Source organism: Humulus lupulus, chromosome X (genome assembly GCF_963169125.1).
Source record: "Humulus lupulus chromosome X, drHumLupu1.1, whole genome shotgun sequence".
NCBI classification, from domain to species: Eukaryota; Viridiplantae; Streptophyta; class Magnoliopsida; order Rosales; family Cannabaceae; genus Humulus; species Humulus lupulus.
In genome coordinates this window covers 204,857,198-204,867,320 of record NC_084802.1, presented here as the reverse complement: position 1 = coordinate 204,867,320, position 10,123 = coordinate 204,857,198, and the positions used below count along the sequence as shown (strand labels likewise).

At 39.1% G+C, this 10,123-nt stretch overlaps 1 protein-coding gene across 1 annotated transcript; it reads right to left on the bottom strand.

The window, feature by feature from the left end:
• Positions 1–711: 711 nt before the first annotated feature.
• On the bottom strand, positions 712–2,168 carry LOC133804910 (target of rapamycin complex 2 subunit AVO1). Its single transcript, XM_062243016.1, has one exon. It carries the CDS (start codon positions 1,880–1,882, stop codon positions 1,013–1,015), a length of 870 nt encoding a protein of 289 aa, XP_062099000.1. The 5' UTR covers positions 1,883–2,168; the 3' UTR covers positions 712–1,012.
• Positions 2,169–10,123: the final 7,955 nt, after the last annotated feature.

Below are 10,123 nucleotides of genomic sequence, written 5' to 3'. Positions count from 1 at the left end.
TCTAATTTTTTTATCCTATATAATATATAATAATAAATAATATTTTCTGTCTATTTGAATCAAAATGAGGATGTTTTAAACTAATAAGGCATGTAAAACTTTTCGCTATATAAAATAAAAGAATTTATAATAATTATTATTATTATTATTATTATTATTATTATTATTATTATGTTATTATTATCATTATTATTTTAGAAAAAAAATGGATTAAATAATACTTTTTTTTTTATGCATGTTTTAAAATAATTTTGATTTTGTAATATACTCATTATCTCTGTTATGTTGTTATAGGACAATTTTGTTTTTTTGTTTTCAATTGTTAATAGTATAATTATACATTATTACTATATATTTTTTTTAAAAGAATTCAATCTTGTAAAATAAGTGTATGTGTTATTAGTTGTCAAACCGTTAGTTTTAATAAAAATAATTAAACTAGCAAAAATCCAATAGAAAGACACGTTGATATTTATATATAAACCTTTCGAAATTGAGTATTTTAGGATCACACAAATATAGAAATTCAAATTTCAAATTTCACATTTTGAAACAGGCCGGTCGAGCCATGTATTGATTGAAAGATGATAAACGTTACGTGGATGATTTAAAACAGTCTGTATACTTACGTTTAAATCTATAAGCAGGCAGCTTTAAAGCAATTACTTTAGAACTCATCGTTTTGGCTGTCTTAGCAGACATTTCTTTTATTAAAAGAAAATTCGTTAAAAGTTAGCTCTTTTTATTTCTCTTATGATTGCTAATGATAGGATGAGAAAAAAAAAAAAGTGAGGTGATTTTCATTTAATACGCAAAATTTGATCAATATAAAGACAGAAAAAAGAAAATCAAAGAACAAAAAATCTAATCAATTATTAATGACCAAAAAAAATAACTTCAAAATGAAGATATTTTCCCAATTAAAATTAAATGTAAAAAAAAGCTATAGCTCTCTAAAGCTCTCTCAAGTCTGAACCCATATGAATGAGACTCCTAATCATCATAGTATTGTCTAACTATGAACGGTTTTAATTGCCGGCACTGCCATTCCTAAGACACATGAACATGACCCTCTCACGCTACTGTAATTTAAACACATATTATTGTTGTTGTTATTATTATTTCCCCCTCCCAATATTCCCTCATTATTAGTTATACTATTCCCATTCTTTGATTCCTCCACCATATTCCGATTCCGATTCCCATTCCCATTCCCATCCTCTTCTTCATTCACCACAAGATTATCATCAACGTTACACTCTTTGTTATGATCATCTTCACTACTAGTACCGTTATAAGTACCTTCAGCAATCAATGACCGATGATCATTGGAGCCCAAAACGTCGTCGTCGTCGTCGTCTTCGACGTTGTTATCATCATCGTCGTCGTCGTCGTCGTCGTCGAGCGGAACAAGCTGTAAGGTTAGACGACCATTGGATCTGTGGGCACGGAAGTACTCGTGACGAAGGACCTTCTCTTCGGTTAGGATCAAGCGACCGTCACTGGTGTAGTCTCGTCTCAAGACCCACGGCATACGACAAGGAAGATTCTCGGTCCGAGCGAGGAGTGGGATCGGTGGTGGGAATACTTTCTTCTTCTTCATCATCATCTCCAGTCTATGCTCATCTCGCTTACACCGGAATCGATGGCTGAGATCAGCGCTGTTTTCAGGGAAATCGTATTCCTCTCCTTCTTTGAGAACGTCCACGCAGCTCTCCATCCCAATGTAGTCTCCGATCATTGACGACGACGAAGGCATCGAATCAGAACGACCGCCGTGACCGGAGTTTCGTGATGGTTCTTGTTGTTTCTCGGGTGATTCTTGGGTGAAGAGATTGAGGCTACTGAGACCTCGTTCTAGGGTTTCTGTTGTGACTTGCATTTTTGAAAGAGTGGAATAACAAACAATGAGTTTAGGTGAATAAGAAGTGCATGAAGAAATAGATAGAGAGAAAGAGGGAAGGGGTTGTTTGGTAATGGATATAAGGAAGAGTGAGGTTGGGTTAGGTTATATTGTAATAGAGATATTTATATATTAGATAGAGCAGAGCCAGCTAATCTGTGGTGGTGACGTCGAGATTGGGTTTTATTTGGGAAAAACCAGAATCTTTGGTTCATTCTTTAATGCTATACCTGGAAATTTCAAAAAAAAAAAAAAAAGAGTATATATATAATTAGATTGAAATGGTATGTATGTATGTATATAAAGAAAATCTTAATATAAAAAACCAAAAAAAATCAATATATTTAAGGGTGATTGATAAACTAAGATAGCTAATAATGAGGTCCAAAAAATCAATTAATAACTGTGAAATTTTTTTTTTTAAAAAAATCCACGCTGTTTCTTGTCTGGCATGCCCACAAGATTGTGCCTTTTAGAGCCGTTGGATTTAATGAAATTACTCTATCAGCCGTTATTGACAGAAAAGATTACACGTGGAATTGATGTGAGGAGAGTATTCTTTTGCAGATAATTAAGAATTATGAGAGGATAATATAGTTTATTTTTATATAATGATATATATATTAATATGTTCACATTTTTATTGAGATAGAGTGTGACCACTTTACTAAACCAACAAATTACACGTTTTGTAAGGTGATATTTGTGTTGTTTTTAAAAAATAATAAAGAAATCAGAAGTTTAGTCCATTAATTTGACGGTGAATTAATGTATTTATAATCTATAAAACATTAGAGTACCTACCCAGCCACACGTATTAATTAACTAATAACAAATTTACATTGTTCTTACATATATAAATATTTGGCACGACTACAATATTGTATGAATTTTAAGCACTATTATGCTAAATTGTACATTTTTATATATGATAATAAATTATGATTGTAATTTTTTTTTAAATGATGGTAATGCCGGTGTTATTGTAGTCACAACAAATTTCTTCTAAATTTTTTGGTGTTTATTATAGTCACAATAAACCTCTTTTAAATTTTTAGAAAAATTTGAATAATTTAATAAGAGGATTCCAAATTTTCAATATCGTAATGTACCTAAATATTATTTTAGACCTTATTTTCGGTACCCTAAATTATTTAAATTTTCTTAAAATTTTGCTAAAGGATCGGTGTAATTACAATGAACACCATTATATAAAAAAATGGGTTTCACATGTGTAAAATCTACAATTCATCACGGTAATCCACAACTATTATAACCGTAGCTAAGTGAAAAAAATATACACCAAGAATTTTTTATTTTTTACAAATAATATAATACAAAGAATTACAAGTTATATAATAAATGATAACTCGGTTTTGTATTTATCTTATAGCGCACAACTCAAGAAGAGTATTGCTTAAAAAAACTTCAGAAAAGTAATGATATTTAAAATAAAAATTGAAAAGGTATACGCGTCTCTATACGAACGAAGTGCTTTCACAATAAAAGTAGTGTCAAAAATGGACAATGAAGTAAAATTTGTACTATATAAAGAAAAAATTAAATATATATATATTATAAAAAACAAAGACAAGTAGACCTATAAAACAAGTAGTAATAATAATAATAATTAGGAGAATGATTATACACTTCTACTTCAATTATACATAATACTTTATTCTTAAAAGAAAATAATACTTAAGAAATAAAACTGACTATAATAATATAAGACTGAAAACGAATATATCCTTATGGAGGCCAGAATTCCCCGATGAAACTCTATGATTGATTTTATTTATATTACTTTGACTCGACCAAAATTAATATAATAAAAACTAGTAATGTTATAATGATTAAATATTCAGAATTTTAGTGATTAAAGTTTGCGTGAACGGATTTTCTTTGCATGGCTGAAGAAACCAAACACGACCAGCCATCTGAAGATTATGCCGAGTCCTATATTTTTTTTCATTCTATTTAATTTATAAATGAAAGATTATTTATAAACGAAATTAAAGAATTATCAGGAGTCATTAACCAGTGAAAACATGAAATAGAAGAAGAAGACGAATTAATAAGAATATTAAAATATATAATTAAGAAATGTACGTACCGGCCACAAGGAACAATTAATGATTAATTAATAGAAGAGTAGTTGTACGTGAAAGAACTAAGATTGCCGTTTGAGAAGGATGACGTCGAAACGACGACACAAAAGGGTTGAAACGACAGCGGAGAATGGAAAGAGTCGTCCGGCGAGAGATGAGGCAGCCAACAGCGTGAGCCAGAGAGAGATTCAGGTCTCCCTGTCATTCTCCCAGTAGGGATGGCCTATTTCTAGGCGCAGTTTTGGGGATTAGAGTCACAAAACCGAGTCGGACTGCCCAGAATTTTTTGCGGTTTTTTGGTTTTTTCCTTCATTAATTAATTAAGTAAAAGATTAATAATAATAACAACACATCAATATTATTTTCTTAATGCCACGTAGGATATCCATATCACAAATCGATAAGGAGAGGTGCAATTATCATTACATTAACTCACGTGTAACTGTTTTTTTAAATAATGAGCTGATCTGAAGTAAATATGATTAATTAAAATAAATTATCACATAAATTAAGTGTAATATTTTAGTATATAATTTTAGTACACGTACTATTACTCATCACAAATTTACAATAATACATTTAAAAAGAAGGAATTTACAATAATACATTTCCATAAAAGTTTTACCATTGTACTAAAATAGCAGGTTTGTGACAACTAATATGTTATAATGCCTCAATATTTTATATTTTTTTTGTTACACCCAGATTTCGAGCCTCGATAATTGTGATCTCGAAAGCTGGATTCGTCAGGTGTGAGCTCGCAATATCTAGAACACGTGTTCGCAACCTAGGCGCCGAACCTTCATAGTTGGTGGCAACCTCGAAGTCCTTATAAGCTCGAAAGACAGACATCGGAAGGCGTCCATTTCGGGTGACCTCTCGATCAAGTGGTCCGAGCCTGACATGAGTGTAAGCTCGAAACAATGTGGTCTTGGAGAAAATAATATAACTCAAAAGTTACTCAGAGACCTAGACTGGCATGATGCTGATTATGCTGATTGCTGATTTCGAACAGCTTAATGAGTCATTTGAAGAGACACAGTCTACATTTATTGTTGTAACTTCCCTATCATAAAGGAATATTTATTAGTCAGTTATACACCGCCTGATCTTCAGGGGACGTTTCCTTGTATATAGGAGTTACAGGCTTTAAAGCTATTAAATTTATTAATATATAGGATAACTTCCCTGAACGTGTGAGATAGTATTCTGAGACTTCCTCTATAAATAGAGAAGTCATGTACCTTTGTAGAGGACCGAAATTTGGTGATCTTGAGAGAAACTCTGGAGAATTCATCCCTGAAGAATTTCCAGAAATTTCCTAAGTTCTAATAACATAGACTCGTGGACTAGGCAGAGTTAACTGCTGAACCACGTAAAATACTCTCCTTATTTTATTGTGTTTTTCTGGTCATAATTCTTTACTGTTTACATGCTCTACAGTTTAAGTTGACGAAAAACGGCGTCAACAGTTTGGTGCTTTCATTATGAGCCTTAAGCAGTGTGATCCCTGAACAGTTATGGCCGCAAACGATCAAAACATTCCTGAAGAAAACTATCCAAGACGCCCTGGGAAGCAACCGATGGTAAACCCAGATACTGAAGAGAGAAGCGAGTCCTCCGTGATTCTCGGGGACCTCCAGCCCCAAGGGATGAGGATATGTACTACAATCCTGAACGGTACGTCCCCGTTGTGGAACTTGAAAACCGAAAGTTGAAAAAACAATTGGCTCAAGCTAATAAGCGGAATGAGGAGTTAGCTAGGTTAGCCGCAGAGGCTCAGGCGGCACAGCCCCTCCTCTGAGGGACGTGCATGTTCCTCTCCGCAGGCCTCGTGGATGTCCTCGAAAAAATGCTGCCACGAGGAGGCCAGAGCAACCTCTGGCACTAGCAGAGCAATCCGCTCCCTCGAGACCCCAAAGAAGTACCCGAGCTAGGGCTCCGGTTAATTCAACTGCAGAAGTACTAGCGGGAAGTGGGAATAACCGAGCCCTTACAGAGGCTCGAACTCAAATCCCTGGTAACACGCAGAATGCAACCGACCCGTCTCGGGCAAACTCCGGATCGTCTAGGCCTCGAAATGGGTGACAGCCACCGTCACCCATACGGTTCCCGCCATCGCCTATAAGATACCCTTCACCGCCTCGCAGGAATGGTCAACCAGTTCGAGATGATGAGGAAAGACGTGCGGGAAGGGGGCAAGGGAACAAAGAAGCCTTCAGGGAGCGAAGAGGCGCCCAATCTACAAGAAGTCAAATGTCCCAGTCTCGCACTGCAGAGACGAGGCAGCATGAAAGAGACCCATCTCGAAATAATCATGCGACGAGTCTTACCAGTGATGACTCAGGAGATACTAGATCAGTCAGTATGTATGATCGAGGTTGAAAGAATACTGGGAACCACAGGAATCACTCCGACTTGCGGGAACACTTGAATCAGAATCGAGGTAATGTTAACCCGTCAAACCCGGACCTAAGGGATCGCCTAAATGGGCGTAAAGATCCCCTGTGGAGGCGCGAGCCTGGAATTGTGATCAACGACAGCCGATTTCAGGCAAGACCCCTCGCGGACCCGGTCCAGGAAAGAATTGATCAGTTGGAAAAGGCCTTCAGACTTTTGCAAAATGAGCAAGGTCGGGGTCGGCATGAGGATTATGATGAGGAGCTCGAACCGTTCGCTCCCCATATTTCCAATACTCCGTTTCCTCAAGGATTTCGGATCCCTCATGTCCCAACTTTTGAGGGAAAGTTCGACCCATACAGCCATCTTAGCACATTCAATACCATAATGAGAGCAAGTAACGTGGGTTACGAGCTCAGATGCATGCTATTTCCAGCATCGCTTACAAGACCATCCAAAAGCTGGTTCGAGAAATATAAAAGACATTCAATCACTTCTTGGGATCAACTATCAAAGGACTTCAAGAAGCAGTTCAGAGCCATGATGGGGGTTAGACCTGAGGCATCAACTCTGACTAACGTTCGGCAGCAGCCATGAGAGACATTGAAAAGTTACCTTACGAGGTTTAACTTGGAAGTTTCCCGAGCTCGAAATGTGGATGACAGCGGTCATCTAATGGCTGTCCAAGCTGGAGTAATGCCAGGAAGTGCTCTCTGGGACGATATGCAGAGAAAACCGGTGAGGTCCCTAACCGAGTTTAATAAACGAGCTCAGAGGTTTGTCAATGTAGAGGAGGAGAGGTCGACACTGAATATGACCTCTCAGCCCGTAACTACAACGATAAACATAAACTCTACCTCAACCTCGGCGGACCCACCAGCCTCAAAGCCTACTGCGGAAAACCCTTCCAAGAGAAAGAAGAACGAAGGAAGTAACCCCGAGGCCGAAGGGGGAAAGAAGAAGAAGGGGGAAAGATATTTCTCCGTGTAAAAAGTGTACACCGAGCTCAACGAGTCTCGGGAGAATTTATACCTGGCTAATGAAAACCAGGTCCTTTTCAGACATCCAGACCCCATGAGAAATCAAAAGTCCAAAAGGGACTCCAGCAAATATTGTCGATTTCACAGAGACACCGGGCACACTACTGATGAGTGCCGACAGTTGAAAGACGAGATCGAAGGATTGATCTCGAGAGGCTATTTCAGACAATATGTCAAAAACCAGAATACTAATCAGGCGTCTACAAGCCAGAGGGCAGCTGCGCCACAACCTGCACAAAATAACAATTCCCGAGCCAGGGAAGAAGATAGGCCCCCTCCAATTGATGGAGAAGACGTGATAACCATGTCGGGTGGACCTCATCTCGCAGGAGTGAGCAGGAATGCCCAAAAACGATATGTGAACGAGCTAAAAACTGGGGACGGGTCTCCTTATGAACCCGAACCTAGAGCTCCAAAATTCCAGAAGGTTGAATCTCAACCAATAACCTTCACTGAGGACGATGCGTCCCATGTTTAGTTCCCCCACAATCACCCGCTGGTCATCACTCTCCAGCTCGCGAACAAGAGAGTTCACCGAGTTCTCATTGATAATGGGAGCTCCGTGAACATTCTCTATAAGGCCACCCTAGAAAAGATGGGACTCGCGCTTCGAGACCTAAAAGCGTGTGCAACAACTTTGTACGGCTTTTCAGGAGAGGGCATTGCCTGTATGGGGTCCATCGAACTCCCAGTAACCTTGGGAGACTACTCGGTCTTGGTGACCAAGATGATGGAGTTCGTAGTAGTGGACCTGCCATCAGCCTATAATGTACTGCTCGGGAGACCCGCCCTAGTAGGGCTGTGGGCAGTATCATCTGTAAGGCATCTGGCCATCAAGTTCCCGACTTCTAGTGGCATCGGGATGCTGAAAGGAGACCAGTTAGCCGGAAGGGAATGCTATAACATTTCCGTAAGAGGAAAAAAACAAGCCAGTGAACAAACACTCGTCGTTATCCAAAATAAGGACGGGATGATCTTAGAGATAGACGAAGAGATCGACCCAAGAGTGGAGGAAAGAGCTGACCTCGAGCCATTAGAAGAGATCGAGAATGTCAAGCTCGAAGAATCAGATCCATCGAGAACGGTAAAGGTCGGGAAACATCTATGCGAAGAAACTAAATAGAAATTAATTTGCTTTCTGAAGAGAAATCAGGATATCTTCGCATGGTCACATTCGGACATGGTGGGAATAAGTCCAAATATTGTGAGCCACGCGTTAAATATCGATAAAAGCTTCCCACCGAAGCAGCAAAAGCGAAGACAGATGGACGACGATAGAAAGAAGGCACTGAAAGAGGAAGTCGACAGGTTGAAAGCAAACTGATTTATTAGGGATGCTTTTTACCCCGATTGGGTGGCTAATCCGGTACTGGTTCCGAAGCCCAATGGGACGTGGCGAACCTGCATCGACTATTCGGATCTCAATAAGGCCCGTCCGAAAGACTGTTTTTACGAATCGACTAGCTCGTGGATGCCACGGCAGGCATGGACTGATGTCATTCATGGATGCCTATTCTGGATATAACCAGATTTCCATGCATGCCCCTGACCAGGAACATACGAGCTTCATAACGGACAAAGGGCTATATTGTTATAATGTCATGCCATTCGGGCTCAAAAATGCTGGGGCCACATACCAGCGGCTTGTGCACATGATGTTTTCGGAGCAAATAGGGAACAATATGGAAGTTTATGTTGACGACAAGTTAGTCAAGTCCCAACTTAACAATAACCATGTTGATGATCTCGAAGAATGCTTTGCCGTGCTCCGGAAGTATAACATGAAGCTTAACCCTCAGAAATGCTCCTTTGGGGTATCATCAGGAAAATTCCTGGGTTTTATTGTAAACGCTCGTGGAATAGAAGCTAACCCAGACAAGATCCAGGCCCTGTTCGATATGCCCTCACCTCGAAGACACAAAGATGTCCAAAGTTTGACCGGCAGGATGGCGGCACTAAGTAGGTTTATCTCGAAATCTACAGACCGTTGTCTTCCATTTTTCAACCTATTGAGGGGAGGCAAGAAATTTGAATGGACGGAAGAGTGCAAGCTCGCCTTCCAAGAGCTTAAAAAGCACCTCGCAGAACCCCCCATCTTATCAAAACCTATTACGGGAGAAGTGCTATATTTATATCTTGCCACTACCGAGCACGCCATAAGTGCAGTGCTCGTGCGAGAAGAAGGAAAGGTGTAGAGGCCTGTGTATTACGTCAGTAAAAGATTACTGGGGGCAGAGTCGAGATACCCCTTGATGGAAAAGCTAGCTCTCAGCTTAATTCATTCATCTCGAAAACTTCGACCCTACTTTCAGGCACACCACATCCATGTATTAACTGATCAACCACTAAGACAAGTCTTGTCTAAGCCAGAAGCTTTAGGTCGACTTCTTAAATGGGCAGTTGAACTTGGGAAATTTGAGATCACCTACCACCCAAGGATGACCATTAGGGCACAGGCCTTGGCAGAATTTATAGTGGAATGTACTGGCATGACCAACGATGAAGTTATAACCCCGGCCCACGAGCTGTGGAAACTTTACGTCGACGGGTCATCTAATGAAAATGGATCGGGGGCAGGGGTCATTTTGATCACTCCCGCAGGAAGCAGATTTCATTCTGCCTTAAGATTCGACTTCAACGCATCAAATAACGAGGCCAAATACGAGGCTTTA

Bases quoted from the DNA above. Each gene is read 5' to 3' on its own strand.
- LOC133804910 (XM_062243016.1), bottom strand. From the start codon at position 1,882: ATGCAAGTCACAACAGAAACCCTAGAACGAGGTCTCAGTAGCCTCAAT.